We start from the raw sequence: 17,474 nt of genomic DNA, 5'->3' as shown, positions 1-17,474 counted from the left end.
CACCGATACGGACAGTGGACTCCTCCATAAAGTAGAAAGCACTACTAAACCGCCGTGTCCCGTGTAGTGTTTCCTACTTTATGGATGAGTGTACTGTGAGCAACGGGAGGAGAGACCGCCGCGCCGCAGGGGCTGGGGACCCAGGAGTCCGGGGGCCAGAGAGGGTGGGGGAAGGGAACCCAGGAGTCCGGGCCAGGGCTGAGGCGGGGTAGGAGCCAAGAGTCCAAGACCCCGGGGTCTGGGAGGAGAAACGGGGGGAGTGGTTCCCAGCGCCAGAGGTGGGGGTGTTGGTGGAACGGGACCCAGGAGTCCGGGTCTTGTGGCTGGGGGTGGGAAGAGGACGCGGGCACCTGGAGGACAAAGAAGATCCTGAGGGCAGGACCCAGGCATCCAGGCACTGGAGAAGAGCAAGGAGCCAAGGGAAGCCGTGGTGTCAGAATGGAGGGACCCAGGAGTCCGGGACTTGGGGGTGAAAAGCCCCCTGAGAGTCCCGGGGATTCAGGAGCAGAAGAAATGAAGGTATCAGGAACCCAAACTTGGGGAGCACCCAGAGTCTGCTCAGACCCTGGCCCGGGAAAGGGGGGGATGGTTTCAAATCTTTGCTGAGGCAAAACAGCTATAGAAGGTTGTTATCCACACAAAGCCGGGGAGGAAGGATTTAGGGACTGTACCTCAGCCAGCGTCTGGATTCAAATAAACTGCTGCATTGAAAGACAAAAACTCATAAATCTGCCTCCTCAAATTCATTTGTCTGGCGCGGAGATGCAGCCACCTCTGGGGTGGGGCAGCTGGGAAACAGCCGCATGTAACACCGCACTAGGATGGCTCACCTGGCACTAGGATGCAGCCACCTCTGGGGCGGAGCGGCTGGGGAACAGCCACATACAACGCTGCACAGGGATGACTCACCTGCGGCTGAGATGCAGCCAGCTCTGGGGTGGGGCAGCAGGGGAACAGCCGCACAGTGACGCCGGGAACACAAAGTGGGAGGTAAAATCCATTCTGGTGCTGAGGGGGAGCGAGGGAGGCAGAACAGACGCCCCTGGTTTGGGACTGGACCCAGACTCCGGGGCTTGGGGACATTTTCAAAGGAAATGCTTCCCCTGAGCTTCACCCCGTTCCCTGCAGCACAGCGCCCCCTAGTGCCGCCTTGGGGCCCGCCCTGACTGCCAGGGGAGAGTGCCCCCTGCTGAGCCCCTGCTCCCTGCAGCAAGCTGCACAAACCATTGCAACCACCTGCCTACCACACACAGGAGAAGTAGAGCGCCGAGGGGCACCGGCAGAGCCCTGTGAGGGAAGGGACCCCACGGCTGGGCTGGCAGGGGGCTGCGGGTCGGGAGTGAGGGGCACCGACAGAGCTGGGGGGGTGGGTCAGGGCTGGGCTAGCAGGGGGCTGCGGGTCAGGAGCGGGGGGCACCAGCAGAGCTGGGGGGTCAGGGCTGGGCTGGCAGGTAGCTGAGGGTTGGGAGTGAGGGGCACCGGCAGAGCTGGGGGGGCAGGGCTGGGCTGGCAGGGGGCTGCGGGTCGGGAGTGAGGGGCACCGGCAGAGCGGGGTGGGGGTCAAGGCTGGGCTAGCAGGGGGCTGCGGGTCGGGAGTGAGGGGCACTGGCAGAGCAGGGGGGGGTCAAGGCTGGGCTGGCAGGGGGCTGCGGGTCAGGAGTGAGGGGCACCGGCAGAGCGGGGGGGGGTCAAGGCTGGGCTGGCAGGGGGCTGCGAGTCGGGAGTGAGGGGCACCGGCAGAGCTGGGGGGGTCAAGGCTGGGCTGGCAGGGGGCTGTGGGTCGGGAGTGAGGGGCAGGGCTGGGCTGGCAGGGAGCTGTGGGTCGGGAGTGAGGGGCAGGGCTGGGCTAGCAGGGGGCTGCGGGTCGGGGGGGGGCACCAGCAGAGCTGGGGGGTCAGGGCGAGGCTGGCAGGGGGCTGCGGGTCGGGAGGGGCGGGCACCGGCAGAGCAGGGGGGGTCAGGGCGGGGGGGTCAGGGCTGGGCTGGCAGGGGGCTGTGGGTCGGGAGTGAGGGGCACCGGCAGGGCTGGGGTGGGGGGGGGGGCCCAGCGGGGTTATGAAATGGGACTTTCCAGCCTGCACCAAGGCGAGGGGAAAGCAGGGCTGGACTTGGTATGCCCGGTGCTGCCCTCCTGTGGCCGTTGCTGATATAGCAGCAGGCTCAGGAGCCCCCAGGATCCTGCCTGTCGCTCCATAAAGGGGTTCACTGGAGTGAGCCCCTCCCCCAGCCCCCTAACCATCCCCGGGCACCCCCATTATGCAGGGATCCCTCCCCGGCTTTTTCCTGCCCCCTGTGGGTCCCGGGGGGGGAGCATCTCCCTGGTTATTGTCTGGCCGCCCGGAGCAGGGGGCGAGGTTTGGGGGGGCCCCCGCCGCCCCCCGAAAGACGCAGGCACCCGAGGAAAGGGAGGGGGCGCAGGCTCTGCATTTCGTAGTTTATTTCACAGAAAAATGTCTCCTTGCTGTACAGATTAAAAAAAAAATCGAACGCTTTTAAGAAACGTGAAGAAAACTCTCTGCCCCACCCCCCGCCCCACCCCCCGCCCCGCCCTTCGATTTAGGGTTTCTCAGCCGGCTCACCACCACCCCCCAAACTGTGGGGCCCGCGGCACAGCCACTCACGCTCCAAAACCGCAGATCTGGGCTCTGGGGTTCAAAGAGCCCCCCCTCACATCCTCTATTGGGGGGTCCGGTGAACCCCCAACTCTGCCCCCTCCACACATCAGACGAGGTGCTCCAAATTTAACTGAAAGCACATATGCTCCCCTAAAAAGGAGTCTAATTTTGGGGGTGGCTCCTGAGAAGAGGGCAGACTGTGCCCTGGAACTCAGGATGCTCCTGCTAACATCCCCCCAAATATCGATAGCGAGAACCCCCACTGTGAGCCCGAAGAGGCGCTCCCCCACATTTTAACGGCAAGGAGAACTCAAAATCACTTCCTTGCCCCCAATCAGAGTAATTTGGGGGGGGCTGGGAAGGGGGATATGGGCCTGGAAATTTGGGGTGCTCGCAACGAGAGCGCCCCCTGAGATTCTGGAGCAGCTGCCAGTGAAAGCGGAACAATCTACCCCCTAAAATTTGGGGGGGGGGCTGCAAAAGAAAGGGGTGATCTAAACCCGAGATTTGGGGGGATTCACCCCCTGAAAATTGGGGGTGCTTCAAAGAGGGGCGATGCACCTCAGAAATGTAGGGGGACGCATGCCATCCCATGCCATGCAGGTCTCTGCCGGAGAAGCAGGATCTCGCCAGCCCCCCGACTGAGAAACACTAAATCAAGCCGGCTTTTTCAATTCCCCTCCCCAACCCCCCCCCCCACTTTTTTTGTGTTTTCCTCTTTAACCATTTTTTGTCTAAATCAACCCAACTCCCCCCCCACCCCCCACTTGTCTCAAAACACAGAAGTTTTGTCGGGTTTTTTTTATCGGTAAAACTCACAGAAGAGAAAAAACTGAAACGCTCACATGGGAAAAAAACGAGATTCGAGTCACAACGGGGCGGGGCCCCGGCAGCTGAGGGGGCGGGACGTAGCCGCCGACCAATGAGGGAGGGGGAAGTGAAGGAAGGAACCAATGGAAACAGAGGAGGCTGCTGCCGGTGCCGCTGCTAGAGGGCGCTGCTGCTGGAGGCTGGGCGGAGCCCCGCGGGCTACGGCGACCTGAAAAGAGGAGAAAGGGGGGGAAGGGTTAAGGGGATATGGGGAGAGGTCTGGCCCCCTGTGGGGAAAGGGGGAAAATGCAGACCCCAATGGGTCAGCCTCACAGGCCCATCTATCCCGGTATCCCGCCACCTCCCTGCCCTTCCGGATTAGCCTCATGAGCCCATTTACCCCGATCCGCCCCCCAGATGGCCCCACGGGCCCATGTATCCCGCCCTGTCCTGCACCCCACACCCATCAGCCCCATGTACCCCGGTACCCCACCCCCTCCCAGATCAGCCCCATGGGACCATCTACCTTGGTATCCTGCCCCCTCCTGGCTGCCCCAGATCAGCTCCATAGGCCTATCTACCCCAGTATCCTGCCCCCTCATCAGCCCCATGGGCCCATCTACCCTGGTATCCTGCCCTCTCCCAGCCCCCCCAGATCAGACCCACAGGCCCATCTAGCCCCGTCTCAGCCCCCTCGTACCGGGACGCTCGGCGACGGGCAGCGTGGGGGGGGCTGGGCGTTTCCCGCCTGCGCTTGCGACCCGGGGAGCGGCTGTTGGTTCCTCGGCTCCTCTGGGAGGGTTTGTCACTGAGGGGGGCGCCGGGTAAGGGGAGGGTCAGTGGGGCCCCCAGATCTGACCCACAACCCTCCAAGCCTGCCCCCTCCCAGGCGCCCGATTCCCCCCTCCCCTGCTCCTCAGCCCCCCCACCCCTCACCCTTCCCTCCTAGCCCCCCTCCCGCCCACGAGCTGGTCCCTGGGGTTCCAGCAGACACCTACCTGTGCCGCTCCCGCTGGGCCGGGGGGGGCTCCGGGGGGGAGGGCCGGCGCCGCTCGGCCGGGGAGTAGCTGAGAGAGCGCGAGTCACGCAGGGAGTCGATCGGTTTCCGGGGGCTCCGGGAGCTGTACGGGGGAAGGGGGCATGGCAGGTGAGAGAGCAGCGCCCCCTGCGGGGGGTGGGACCAGCAGCACTCTGGGCAGGACAGGGCAGGGGACCCAGGGTCAGCCAGCTGTGCTCCTGCTCCCTGGGGAGAATGGGGACCCAGGCGTCCGGGCTGGCATCAACCACCAACTCCCCTCAGACAGACCCAGAGGGATCCAGGGGAAAACAGGGACCCAGGTATCCAGCCTGGCAATGCCCAACCCCTAGGACAATGAGGACCCAGGCGTCCAGACCAACACCCCACACTTACCGCCTCTGCTCAGGCGAGAGCTTCTTGGGGGCCGCCTTCGGCTGTGGCTGGGGCCCCGGCTTAGGAGAGGAGGAGGAAGAGGAGGAGGAGGAAGAAGAGGACGAGGAGGAGGAGGACGACGAGGAGGAGGAAGACGAGGAGGACGACGAGGAGGATGAAGACGTTGAGCTGCTGCTGGAGCTGCTGGAGCTTCGGGAACGGCGTTTCCGCTTGGCCACCTCCAGGGGGCGCCCCTCGCGGGCCAGCTCCTTCTGCGCCGGACTCAGGGACCTGCGGACAGGGGCAGAGTGAGAAACTGGGGCAGGGGAGAGTGGGACTGGGCAGGGGGCACCATGCGCAGGGTGGTGGCTCAGCAGGGGGGCACTGGGCTGGGCCAGAAGGAATGGGGTGGGGAGCTGGGTGAAGGGTGCCCTGCTGCAAGGGGCCGGAGATGGGAGGGCGTGCCGCGAAGGAATGGGGACAGGCCGTGGGGGACCAGGCAGAGGACAGGCCTGCCGTGCCATGGGGGACCAGGGAGAGCGGGGACATGCCACATTGTGGGGGGGCTCTGGCCGGGGGGCACCGCAGGGGACTCACTCTTTCTTCGCTGTCTCCAGGTCGGGCCCCTTGCTCGCTGGAGAGTCGTGGCTGGACTCCGAAGAGCTGGAGCTGGAGTCGGAGGAGGAGGACGAGGACGAGGACGAGGACGAGGACGACGAGGACGACGACGAGGAGGTGGACGAGCTCCTCTTCTCTTTGGACGGGGTGCGGGGGGGCACCGGCAGCGGCACCAGCAGCTTGGGGACTCCACTCCGGGCTTTGTCTGGCAGCTCCCCGGGCCCCTCCGGGGCTGGCGGCTCCGACTTGACCTTTGGCCCTTCCCTGTCTTCCTCCTTGGGGGGCAGCACCGGGAGTGGGGCGGGCAGGGGGCTGGGCACCTTGTGGGATGCAGAGGAGGAGGAGGAAGAGGAAGAGGAGGAAGATCTGACTTTCTCTGGCCCTTTGGCTGGGGGGAGGCGGCCGGCAGGTGGGGAGCCCCCAGGGGCGACAGGGCAGGAGTTCAGGGTCCAGGCGGGCGCTGGACCCCCATTCCTCACCGCTCCCAGAGATCCCTCTGGCCGTGGGGAGTGGATCTTGGGGGCAGGGGAATGGGCTTTCCTGGCTTTGGGGGAGGCCTCGTCCGGCGCCGGCGGGGAGCAGGACGGACTGCGCCGGATGGGCACCACCACCACGGGCGACATCTTCTCAGCTCTGCCTGGTGCTGTCTTGTCAGCTGCTCCCACTTTGGGGTATTTCTCCAGCACCGGCGGTGAGCGGGACCTCCTCCCGGCTCGTTTCGGTGAGCCCGAGCCTGAGCGGGTCCTGGCTGGTGACGCCTTCGAGCGGCCACGGTAGGAAGAGGCTGGAGTGCGGGAGACGTCCAGTTTCGGCGGGGAGCGGGAGCGGGGCTGCCGGGAGCCGCGGCGCCGGGGGGAAGACCCCGCTCGGGCTCGGCGGGGCGGCGTGCGGGATCTGCCGCGGCGGGGCGAGGACGGCGAGCGCTCCCGGCGGCGGGAGAATCGCGAGGTGGATCTCGAGCGGCTCCTGCCGGGCGACGAGATGGATCGGTCCCTCCGCAGGGAGCTTCTGGATTTGCCTCGTCTGGAGATGGACCGGGAGCGGGTTCTCCTGGGCGAGGACCCAGATCTTCCTCGCCGCAGGGAAGATCTCCACTTCCCCCTTCTGGAGGGGGAGCTGGACCGACCACGCCTCGTCGGGCCCTTCGGTCTCTCTGGAGACGACCCAGAGCGGCTGCTTCTGGGAGACGCCCCCAGCTTCTCTCGAGGTCTCGGGGATGAGCCGGACCTGCCACGCCTTGGAGGAGATCTGGATTTTTCTCGAAGTCTTAGGGACGAGCCTGATATACTGTACCTTGCAGGCGATCTGGATTTCTCTCTAGATCTCAGAAATGAGCCAGAACTGCCATACCTTGCAGGAGATAGGGATTTCTCTCGAGGCCTGGGAGATGAGCCCGACCTGCTGCGCCTCGGGGGCGATCGGGACTTCTCTCGCGGCCTCGGGGGCGATCGGGACTTCTCTCGCGGCCTCGGGGGCGATCGGGACTTCTCTCGCGGCCTCGGGGGCGATCGGGACTTCTCTCGCGGCCTCGGGGGCGATCGGGACTTCTCTCGCGGCCTCGGGGGCGATCGGGACTTCTCTCGCGGCCTCGGGGGCGATCGGGACTTCTCTCGCGGCCTCGGGGGCGATCGGGACTTCTCTCGCGGCCTCGGGGGCGATCGGGACTTCTCTCGCGGCCTCGGGGGCGATCGGGACTTCTCTCGCGGCCTCGGGGGCGATCGGGACTTCTCTCGCGGCCTCGGGGGCGATCGGGACTTCTCTCGCGGCCTCGGGGGCGAGCCAGATCTGCTGCGTCTCAGAGGTGATGAGGATATTTCTGCCCGTTCTGGAGAAGACTCCGAGCTGCTTGGAGGTGTTCTGGATTTCTCTCTGATGCCAGGGGACGACCCCAATCTGCTCCTTCTTGGGGACATTCCATATTTGTCTTTTGTCTCAGGAGACATCGGCTTGACCTGACTTGCTAAAATCCTCACTAACTCTGTAGCTTCTGGAGAAACCACGGGCCTGCTGTGTTTTGAAACTGCCCCAAGCTTGCTTCCTGACCCTGGAGAGGATCCGGATCGGCTGCGTCTTGGGGGCGAACTGGATTTCCCTTTCAGTGTCAACAATGTTCCAGATCCGCTCAGTGAGGGAGGCGATCTGGATTTTGCTTGCTCTGCAGAGACCCCTCTCATGGGCGGAGATGGGGACTTCTTTTTCACTTCTGGAGAGGATCCGGATCGGCTTTGCCATGGCTGAGGAGATCTGGATTTTTCCTTCACCACTGGAGAGGCACCAGGCTTAACATATCTTGGAGGTGATCTGGATTTCTTTTTTGGCTCTGGAGAAGATCCTGATTGGCTATGCCTTGGGAGTGGTGAGCTAGATTTATCATTTAGTTCTGGAGAGGATCCAGACCTGCCTCTCGCAGGCGGCGATCTGGATTTCTTCATCGGTTCTGGAGAGGATCCAGACTGGCTACATCTTGGAAGCAAGCTAGATTTCTCTTCCACCACTGGAGAAGACACAGCACCACTGTGTCTTGGAGAGGTCTTAGACACCTTCTTCAATTCTGGAGAGGATCCAGATCTGCTTCTCCCTGGAGAAGATCTGGATTTCCCTTCCACTGCTGGTGAAGATCCAAGCCCACTTTGCCTTTGAGGAGAACTGGATTTCTTCTTCAACCCAGGAGAGGAGCCAGACCTGCCTCTCGCAGGAGGTGATATAGATTTCTCTCTCTGTTCTGGTGAGGATCCAGATCTGCTTCGTCTCAGGGGTGATCTTGGTTTCTCTCGCACAGCTGGAGATGATCCAGATCTGCTTCGTCTCGGGGGCGATCTAGATTTCTCTCGTACTGCTGGAGATGATCCAGATCTGCTGCGTCTCGGGGGCGATCTAGATTTCTCTCGCACGGCTGGAGATGATCCAGATCTGCTGCGTCTCGGGGGCGATCTAGATTTCTCTCGCACGGCTGGAGACGATCCAGATCTGCTGCGTCTCGGGGGCGATCTAGATTTCTCTCGCACGGCTGGAGACGATCCAGATCTGCTGCGTCTCGGGGGCGATCTAGATTTCTCTCGCACGGCTGGAGACGATCCAGATCTGCTGCGTCTCGGGGGCGATCTAGATTTCTCTCGCACGGCTGGAGACGATCCAGATCTGCTGCGTCTCGGGGGCGATCTAGATTTCTCTCGCACGGCTGGCGATGATCCAGATCTGCTGCGTCTCAGGGGCGATCTAGATTTCTCTCTCAATGCTGGAGAAGACCCAGATCGGCCTCTCACAGGTGGTGATCTGGATTTCTTCTTCACCACTGAAGAGGACCCAGATCTGCCTCGTCTCGGGGGTGTTCTAGATTTCTTTTTCAACACTGGTGAGGACCTAGACCTGCTTCGTCTCAGTGGTGATCTAGATTTCTTCTTCAACACTGGCGAAGACCTAGACCTGCTTCGTCTCGGTGGTGATCTGGATTTCTTTCTCGCCAATGGAGAAGATCCAGATCTCCTTCGTCTGGGGGATGACCTGGATTTCTTCTTCACTTCTGGAGACGATCCAGACCGGCTTCTTCTAGGTGGTGTTCTGGATTTCTTTTTGAGTGCCGGAGACAATCCAGATCTCCTCCTCCTCCTCCTGGAAGGCGTTCTGGATTTCTTTTTCAGCACTGGAGACGACCCTGACCGGCTCCTCCGAGGGGAAGATCTGGATTTCTTTTTTGGCCGAGATGATGAGCCAGAGCGGCTCCTCCGAGGTGATGATCTGGATTTCTTCCGTAGGCGAGGGGACGATGTGGAGCGGCTGCGTCTTGACACTTTCCTGGATTTCTGCTTTACTTCTGGCGACGAGTCTGACCGGCTCCTCCGCAGGAGCAGCCTGGATTTCTTCCTCCGCTCAGCTGACGACCCAGAGCGGCTCCTCCTGGCTGAAATCAGTGATTTCTCCCGCCTGGGAGAGGACCCTGACCTGCCTCGCCGGGGCGGGGTTCTAGACCGGGACCTGCCTCGCCGGGGCGGGGTTCTAGACCGGGACCTGCCTCGCCGGGGCGGGGTTCTAGACCGGGACCTGCCTCGCCGGGGCGGGGTTCTAGACCGGGACCTGCCTCGCCGGGGCGGGGTTCTAGACCGGGACCTGCCTCGCCGGGGCGGGGTTCTAGACCGGGACCTGCCTCGCCGGGGCGGGGTTCTAGACCGACCCCGCCTCGCCGTGTTCCTGCTCCTAGACCAGCCAGGCCTCTGGGGTGTCCTGGAGCGGGACCATCCTCGTCTTTGAGGACTGCGAGATCTCCCCCTCCTCTGGGGCGTACGGGATTTGCCCCACCTGGGTGGAGTGCGGGAACGGGAACGGCCCCATCTCTGGGGGCTCCGGGACCTGCCTCTCCACTGGGGGCTCCGGGATCGGGACCGGCCCCGTCTCGGTGGCGTGCGTGAACGGGCCCCCCGGCGGGGCGGGGTGCGGGAACGCCCTCCCCGGCGGGGCGGGGTGCGGGAGCGCTCCCTGCGGGAAGGGGGCGTCCGCGAGCGTGACTTGGCGTCTCTCTTTGAGAGGGAGCGGGTTTTGGCGCTCTTCGCGGGGGTGCCAGATCGCTCACGCCGGGACGAGGGCTTGGGGGCAGCCTTAGCAGGCTGGGAGGGCTCCGGGGAAGAACTGGAGCGGTCCCGGCGCTGGGAGCCCCTTGATTTCTCCTGCCTGCTTGGGGCCGGCTTATCCCGCTCGGGAGAAGAGGAGGAGGAGTCTTCGTCGCTCTCAGAGCCTGAGCGGGATGGCTGGGGGGAGGGGGCCTTCCGGGTCGTGGCCGGTGCCAAGGGGGCAGCCACTAGCGACGGGCTCTTGGGGCGATCAGCCACTGGCTTTTTCGGAGGCGGGGAGGAGGAACGGGGGGACTTGGTCTCTTTGGAGGGTGGGCGCTTGTGGCCGGACGAAGCCCTCTCCCGGGCCGGCTCGGGGGACGGGGAGCGGCGTTGCGGGCGTGGCTCACGCGCCGAGGTCAGGGTGGGGGTGGATTTGCGCTCTGGCTGCCGGGGGTGATCCTTGTCCTTCTGCTTCCCCTCGGAGACGGGCGACAGGGAGGAGGAACGCTGGCGGGGGGAGCGCCGAGAAGACTGCTTCTGTGGGAGGGGGAGAGAGAGCTGCTACTGCATGGACTTCAACCCACACCCCCAGCCTCACTGCTCTCACCCATTAGCCCCCATTCCCCTCCCAGAGCAGGGATAGAACCCAGGAGTCCTGGCTCCCAGCCTCCCCCAGCCCTCTGACTCACTAAACCCCACTCCCCTCCTGAAGCTGGGGAGAGAACTCAGGAGTCCTGGCTCCCATCCCTGCCCTGCTCTGACCCACCAGACCCCCCCTTCCCTCCCGGAGCTGGGGAGAGAACTCAGGAGTCCTGGCTCCCAGCCCCCACCACTCACCTCTCGCTTATCTCGACCCTCCCGGGGGCTGCCACTCTGTGCACGCCGGCTGACCTCGGGGGATGCTGAGTGATCTCTCTTGGGGGCATCCTTTGGGGCACCCTCGGGGTCAGCTCTCCTCCGCGGCGGCGCGGCGGGGCTCACGCTGGGCCGGGAAGCCCGTTTCTGAGTGGTGACACTCCGGGACCTGGGGAGGTTGGGGCAAAAGAGAAGGATCAGAGATCACTGAGAGCAGCAACACCCCCTGGGTGTTAGGAAGCCCTTCGAGGCAGGATCCCGCGCCCCTGACACCCCACCCCCACCCCACCGGCGGGGCGCCTACCTGCTCCGCGAGCTCTCCGAGGAGGAGGAAGAGTCTGGAGAGGACGAGCGACCTCTTCGGCCCTTCTGGGATGCCGACTCGCTGGTGGATCTGAGAGCACGCGGTCGGTTAGGGGGAATAATACCTGCCCTTGGGAGGTGGGCAGCGTGGGCAGCACAGGCTGGGGCGAGGAAATCAGAGGAATCCTGGCCGGTGGAGGGGTAGGGCAGCCGGGGGGGGGAGCCAAATCAGGGAGTGTGGGGAGTGCAGGCGGGAGGGGGGGTGATTAGTGGGGAGGAATCCTGGCAGCAGGGGGTGGGCGACGTGGGGGGCGAGAATCAGGGAGCATGGGGAGCGCAGGCCGAAGGGTCTGGCCGCAGCATTGGGGGGCACAGGCCAGGGAGGTGCAGGAGGGGGCTGACAGCGGTGCAGGGGTTCAGGAGGGGACTAGCTGTGGCATTCGGGGGGGGGGGGGCACACACTGGACTCTTACCTCTTCCTCTTCTTCTCCTTGGCTTTGTGTTTGCTCTTGGGACTGGGAGACCTGAGGTGAGTAACAGGGACCATTGGGAAACGGGAGAGCCCCCCACGCCCAGTGCCCCGCCCCCAACAGCACCCCCTGCTGGGAGAGGCCGGGGCTAGAATACCCCAGAGTTCCCCCCACAGCTAGCGCCCCACCCCACAGAGCCCTCTGCTGGGAGAGGCCAGGCCTGGAGTCACCAGGAGCTCCCCCCAAAAGCCACCGCCCCGCTCCACCCCACAGCACCCCCTGCTGGGAAAGGCCAGGGCTGGAGTCACCAGGAGCTACCCCCACAGCGCCCCCTGCTGGGACAGGGCGGGGCTGCCCATTTCACTAAGAAAAACCAGCGCAGTCCCTCACCTGTGTTTCCTCTTCTTCGAGTCTGACTCAGACCTGGACAGAGAACATGGAATGTGAGGTCAGCAAAACCATGGCACCCCACTGCGTCCCAATCACCCCGCAACTAACAGACCCTGGGGCCCATAGACTCCCCACCCCCAGAGCCAGCCAGTCACCCGCCTTGGGGCTGGATTGGAGCCAGCGCCCCCTACAGGGGAAAGGCCACATGTCCCATTCCCTCCCTCCCCCCCCCCCGAGCCCATCCCTTACCTGTGTTTCTTTTTCTTAGAGCTCTTTTTCCTCTCCCTTCGAGAAGGGGATCTGCTCTCTGACCTGCAGGGGAATGCAACTGGAGTCAAACGCAGTTGGAGGGCATCAGAGACTTCCAAGAGACCTGGCTCCCAGCCCCCCCACTCTACCCACTGCACCCAACTCCCCTCCCAGAGCTGGGGAGAGAACCCAGGTGTCCTGGTACTCACCTGCCTCTGTCTTTCTTCTTTTTCTTTTTTTTCTGCTTGGGGGATGGAGAGCGGGAGCTGCTGGACTCACGGACCAGGCTGGGGACAGACAGAGCAGGCGTGAAGGGGTTAATCGCCCCTGGTCCAGCCCCTCCCTCACCACGAGCTGAACCCCTGGTATGGAGGCAACAGACCTCGAGCTTGTGTCCTATTGTTTGCGTTCCCGCCGCTAGAGTGCAGGGCTGCAACTCAGGCCAGACAGGGAGGGGTATTGAGCATCCACCCCAGCACCGCACACAGCCTGCCCCCTGCCAGCACGGGGCCCCCACAACCCCGAAGACCCCAGCAGGGGGCACCCCAGCCAGTACCCGTACTGCTTCTGCTGCTCCTGCTGCTGCTTGGCAGCCGCCGCCTCCTTCGCCCTGCGGCTGGGGTCGAACGAACTCCCGTCGACGTAATTCTCGCTGATGCCAAAAGCCGCCCTCAGCCGCTCGTTCTTCTTCTCATTGGCCTCGGCCAGCTGGTGGGTCTCTGTGACCCTGGGGAGGGGAGAGGAGGCGGTAAGGGGCGCAACAGACCGCAAGACTGGGGGAGCCCAGAGCTGGGCTAGCAGGGGGCTGCGGGTCGGGAGTGAGGGGCACCAGCAGAGCTGGGGGGAGCCCAGAGCTGGGCTAGCAGGGGGCTGCGGGTCGGGAGTGAGGGGCATCGGCACAGCCGAGGGGGGCAGGGATGGGGCACCCGCTGACACACCTCAGGCCCAAGACGCAGGAAGGGAAGGTGGAGCCCGTCTCTAGTGCCCAGCCAGTGAAGCTCGCAATGCCGGGGAGAGGCACGCTGGGGGAAGCGCCCCACTGCTGGTGGCCCTCTTGGGTACTTACGCTGGTTTCTGCTCAGGCTGCTGCTCCCCCTCCTTGCCCAAAGCCACGTCCTTCTCCACGAGCATGAGCCGGAAGGTCGCCACCTTCTCCTGGATCTCGCCCTCAGCATAACTGGGGAGAGGAGCCAGGAGAGTCAGGGGGCGCCGGGCGAGACGGGGTGTCCCCGGACTCTGGCCGAGGACACCTGAGCGAGGCTGGGCCAGTGCCCGGCTTTTCCATCCTCCGGCAGCTCCCAAAGCAAGTCGGGGGCAACGTGGACCCCCCCCTCCACCCCACGGTCTCGGTGCCTCCCAGGCCTTTTCTACGGTGCCCGCCAAAGAAGGCGACAGACAGGCAGCGGTGGCAGCATCAGCTACGGGCCCACCAGCCCGGGGGCAGAGAGCCGGGGCAATGTCCCCTCTCCACAGGAGGGCTTGAACTGGGGTCTCCTGCCCCGAGAGCTCCTCCAGCCACCAGGCCACAGCCTGAGAAGACAGGGACCCACGGCACATGCCCCCTCCCCCATGCACCCCTGCACTGCGTCAAGGGGCCCGTTGGAGCACGAGACGGGCCCTCTCCATGGCAGGGTACAGCCTACTTTGGGGCACCCTAGCTACATTCATCGGCATAGCACAATGCACCCCCCCCAACACACACAACCCCCGTGTCCCATCCCCACCCCCCGATTTGTGCCCCCCAACAACCTCCACCTCCCATCGCCACCCCCTGATGTGTACCCCCCCAAACGCCCCACGTCCCATCGCCACCCCCCGATGTGTGCCCCCCAACAACCTCCACCTCCCATCGCCACCCCCTGATGTGTACCCCCCCAAACGCCCCACGTCCCATCCCCACCCCCCGATGTGTGCCCCCCAACAACCTCCACCTCCCATCACCACCCCCTGATGTGTACCCCCCCAAACGCCCCACGTCCCATCCCCACCCCCCGATGTGTGCCCAACAACCTCCACCTCCCATCGCCACCCCAATGTGTACCCCCCCAAACGCCCCACGTCCCATCCCCACCCCCCGATGTGTGCCCCCCCCAAACGCCCCACGTCCCATCCCCACCCCCCGATGTGTGCCCCCCTACAAACCCCACATCCTATCCCCACCCCCGATGTGTGCCCCCAAGCTCCCTGTGTGCCCTCCCAATGCGTCCCCCCATGTCCCACCCCCAGTGTGCCCCCAACCATCCCCACCTCCGCTGTGCCCCTTGCATCCCACCTCCATCCTCAATGTGCCCCCCCACGTGTGACACAGTGTAGCACCCCCACACGTACCCCTGTTCCTCCATGAGCTCGGCCAGCTCCAGGCATTTCAGCTCCACCTTCCGCTTGCGCTCATGGTCCAGGATCTCCTGGTTGGGCTTCTTCACCAGAGACGACTCCAGCTTCCTGAGCTCCTCCTCCGACTTGTAGTCGGTTCGCTCCTTCTTGTGCCGCACGGCCGAGAGGTTGCGCTGGACGTAGCCGTTGGTGCCGCTGCCCCGGGGAGTGGGGAGCCCTATCCCATTGTACATGGCGCCGCCAGGCTAGCACCGCCCGGGCCTGCAAGACCTGCGGAGACACACACGGCCTCAGACCCCTGAGTTCGGGCTGCCAGCGGCCCCAGCATGCCACGCTAACCACTAGACCCCACTCCCCTCCCAGAGAACCCAGGTGTCCTGATTCCTAGTTCCTGGTCCCCTAGCAAGGGTGCCCTTCCCCTCCGCCCCGAACATACCAAACACAAAACCCACCCCCAACAAACGTCTTTTTAGGATGACAACACACAGCTAGATCCAAATTAGCATGTAAACGAGGGCAGACCTCCGGGGAGCCTGAGGAGGGGGTTTGGTGTTGGGGAGACTGCAGGGAGGGGGCACAGACAAGAAGATGGGGGGCATGCAGGGGGAAGGGATGGCCTAAATGACGCTCTGTGGCAGGAGGAGGATGGGGGGGCAGAGAGGGAGAAGGGATTATGGAGCAGAGATAAGGGGGAGACGCAACAATTACAGGGGAAAAATCTGTACTTTGAGGGTCACCCCCAGGTGGGGGGCTGTGGCTCCTGCACTGCCCCCACCCCCACCTCTGCTCCCGACCCAGCCTCTCCTGTCCTCGCCACACCCTCCCCTGCCCCCTCTCCATCCCCCTGCCCCCCACCCACTCCTCCCATCCCCCTGCTCCCTCCCCTTCCCCATCCCCCCTGCCCCCCACCCACTCCTCCCTTCCCCATCTACCCTGCCCCCATCCCAGCCCCTCCTCTGCCCCCTGTCCTGCCCTTGCCCCTCCCCCATCCCCATCCCCCCTGCCCCCCACCCACTCCTCTACCCCCGCCCCTCCTCTGCCCCCCGTCCTGCCCCTACCCCTACCCAACCACACCCCCCACCCCTTCCCCAGCCCCCACCGACTCCTCTGCTCCCTCCGCCCAACCCCCCCAGACCCTCCCCACCAACCCCATCCCCACCCCCCTGCCCCCCACCCCAGACCCTCCCCACCGACCCCCTCCTCTGCCCCCGCCCCTCCTCTATCCCCGTCCTGCCCCTCCCCCCCACCGACCCCCTCCTCTGCTGCCCCCTCGCCCCAGGCCCCTCCCCGCGGCCCCGGGCCCCCCGCGCCGCGTCTGCGCCACTCACGGAGCCAGGCCGCCCGCTCGCTCCGCGCCGCCGCCTCGGCCTGAGCCTGACTCCGAGCCAGCAGCTGCCCCCGCCCCCGCGAGCGCCGCCCGCCGCGCGGCACCACGGGAAATGGAGTCCGCCGGGCCGCGCCGCGCCGCGCGGGGCGGCGGGCGCGCCGGGCGCGCGGCACTACAGCTCCCGGCGGGCCCCGCGCGCGCGGGGCCTGCCGCCGCCATTTTGTGCGCTGTGCCGTTGGGCCGCGGGGCACGCCGGGAGCTGTAGTCCGGCTGAGCCGGGGAGGCTCCGTCCGGCAATGGCGGGGCCCCGGTCCGGCGCGACTACAGCTCCCATGAGGCCCCGCGGCAGGCGCACAGCCCACTGGGATGCCCACGACCCAGCTCAGGGCAAAGGGCGGCCGGGGCCGCCGGGACTCCGGTTCCCATGAGGCGCCGCGGCAGCCGCGCAGCCCGCTGGGTAACCACCAGCCTGCTGGGGAAGGCCGCTCCCGGCGTGCCCCGCGCCAAACACCGCCATTTTCTCCGCGGGGCCGCGGGGCAGGCCGGGAGCCGTAGTCCGGCCCCGGCGGGACTACCGCGCCCATGAGGCCCCGCGGCGGGGCGCAAGGCCTTCTGGGACATGCCCTGGCCGGGGGCGGGCCCGTGAGACCGCTTCCCGACGCCATTTTGATCGCTGAGGGGATGATTGTAGGGTCTCCCCCGCCAGGCCGCTCTCTGGCCCCAGGGCCCCCTCGGTCGCGGGCTCTCCCCCGCCAGGCCGCTCTCTGGCCCCAGGGCCCCCTCGGGGTCGCGGGCTCTCCCCCGCCAGGCCGCTCTCTGACCCCAGGGCCCCATCATATAATCTCAGGGTTGGAAGGGACCTCAGGAGGTATCTAGTCCAACCCCCTGCTCAAAGCAGGACCAATCCCCAACTAAATCATCCCAGCCAGGGCTTTGTCAAGCCTGACCTTAAAAACCTCTAAGGAAGGAGATTCCACCACCTCCCTAGGTAACGCATTCCAGATGATACGTCTGAGGGAAGGGAGCAGAAGGAGACTCCGGTGATTGGAAGGCATGAGATGTGCTGTCCTAGGGTTGGGGATTCCACGACCACCGCTCCCAAGAGAAGGAGGCGCGTGGTGGTGGTCGGGGACTCTCTCCTCAGGGGTACTGAGTTACCTGTCTGCCACCCCGACCAGGAAAACCGAGAAGTCTGCTGCTTGCCAGGACCTAAGATTCGTGATGTGGTGGAGAGACTGCCGAGACTCATCAAGACTTTGGATCGCTACCCCTTCCTGCTTCTCCACGTGGGCACCAATGATACTGCCAAGAGTGACCTTGAGTGGATCACTGCGGACTACATGGCTCTGGGAAGAAGGATAAAGGAGTTTGAGGCACAAGTGGTGTTCTCGTCCATCCTCCCCATGGAAGGAAAAGGCCTGGGCAGAGACCGTCGAATCGTGGAAGTCAACGAATGGCTACGCAGGTGGCGTCGGAGAGAAGGCTTGGATTCTGTGACCACAGGATGGTGTTCCAAGAAGGAGGAGTGCTGGGCAGAGACGGGCTCCACCTAGCAAAGAGAGGGAAGAG

General features: G+C 64.8%; 1 protein-coding gene across 3 annotated transcripts; it reads right to left on the bottom strand.

Annotated features, from left to right (window-relative positions):
* Positions 1 to 3,401: 3,401 nt before the first annotated feature.
* On the bottom strand, positions 3,402 to 16,007 carry SRRM2 (serine/arginine repetitive matrix 2). 3 transcript variants are annotated; one of them, XM_084631761.1, is made up of 15 exons: positions 15,907 to 16,007; positions 14,573 to 14,848; positions 13,311 to 13,421; positions 12,801 to 12,971; positions 12,454 to 12,531; positions 12,245 to 12,307; positions 11,996 to 12,028; positions 11,609 to 11,659; positions 11,137 to 11,226; positions 10,815 to 11,001; positions 5,413 to 10,514; positions 4,837 to 5,106; positions 4,424 to 4,546; positions 4,126 to 4,233; positions 3,402 to 3,654 (listed from the first exon to the last, which is right to left on the bottom strand). In XM_084631761.1, exons 2-15 carry the CDS (start codon positions 14,809 to 14,811, stop codon positions 3,645 to 3,647), a joined length of 6,636 nt encoding a protein of 2,211 aa, XP_084487887.1. In that variant the 5' UTR covers positions 14,812 to 14,848; positions 15,907 to 16,007; the 3' UTR covers positions 3,402 to 3,644. The 3 variants fall into 3 exon arrangements, with proteins under 3 accessions (XP_084487887.1, XP_084487888.1, XP_084487889.1); XM_084631762.1 differs by having other exon boundaries at positions 12,807 to 12,971; XM_084631763.1 differs by lacking the exon at positions 4,126 to 4,233.
* Positions 16,008 to 17,474: the final 1,467 nt, after the last annotated feature.

This window comes from Lepidochelys olivacea (assembly GCF_965140295.1).
Source record: "Lepidochelys olivacea isolate rLepOli2 genome assembly, chromosome: 6".
NCBI classification, from domain to species: domain Eukaryota; kingdom Metazoa; phylum Chordata; order Testudines; family Cheloniidae; genus Lepidochelys; species Lepidochelys olivacea.
Note: the sequence above shows the minus strand (reverse complement) of the source record. Positions and strands in the feature narration are given on the sequence as shown.

Bases quoted from the DNA above. Each gene is read 5' to 3' on its own strand.
- SRRM2 (XM_084631761.1), bottom strand. From the start codon at position 14,811: ATGTACAATGGGATAGGGCTCCCCACTCCCCGGGGCAGCGGCACCAAC. The intron at 12,972-13,310 runs GTAAGTACCCAA...TCCCCTCCCCAG, and splicing joins CAGCCTGAGCAGAAACCAGC to GGTCACAGAGACCCACCAGC. The intron at 5,107-5,412 runs GTGAGTCCCCTG...CCCTGTCCGCAG, and splicing joins CTGGAGACAGCGAAGAAAGA to GTCCCTGAGTCCGGCGCAGA.